Source organism: Penaeus monodon, chromosome 23 (genome assembly GCF_015228065.2).
Source record: "Penaeus monodon isolate SGIC_2016 chromosome 23, NSTDA_Pmon_1, whole genome shotgun sequence".
Lineage (NCBI taxonomy): Eukaryota > Metazoa > Arthropoda > Malacostraca > Decapoda > Penaeidae > Penaeus > Penaeus monodon.
In genome coordinates, this window is record NC_051408.1 from 39,827,970 (window position 1) to 39,828,258 (window position 289).

Here is a 289-nt window from a genome sequence, read left to right on the forward strand (position 1 = left end):
CACCCTTTTCAAAATTGCCAACTTTAAAAGGTGCTGGTGCTAAAATTCCAACTCGATTGTTTTAGTTTATTTACATATAGCTAATGAATACACAAAGTTCTTTGATGGCAGAACGTTTTACCAGCCGCTTCCACCGCCGTATCCTCCACCGGAGGAAATGGCATTGGACCCATGGCCGCTGCCCCCGCCTGAGGGAAGGCTGCCAACACCAACCAGCTGTGCCCGGACAACGCTGGCACCGCTGGATCTGCCATGGCCGCCTCGAGAGCCACCTCCACGGGAGCCATAA

At 52.6% G+C, this 289-nt stretch overlaps 1 protein-coding gene across 1 annotated transcript in view; it reads right to left on the bottom strand.

The window, feature by feature from the left end:
- Positions 1-52: 52 nt before the first annotated feature.
- The window catches only part of LOC119588423 (glycine-rich cell wall structural protein-like), a 724-nt gene continuing 487 nt past the window's right edge, over positions 53-289 (bottom strand). Inside the window, exon 2 of the mRNA XM_037937097.1 lies at positions 53-289. This exon is cut by the window's right edge and continues 242 nt beyond it. Within this exon, the coding sequence (XP_037793025.1) occupies positions 118-289 (172 nt within the window). The 3' untranslated portion in view covers positions 53-117.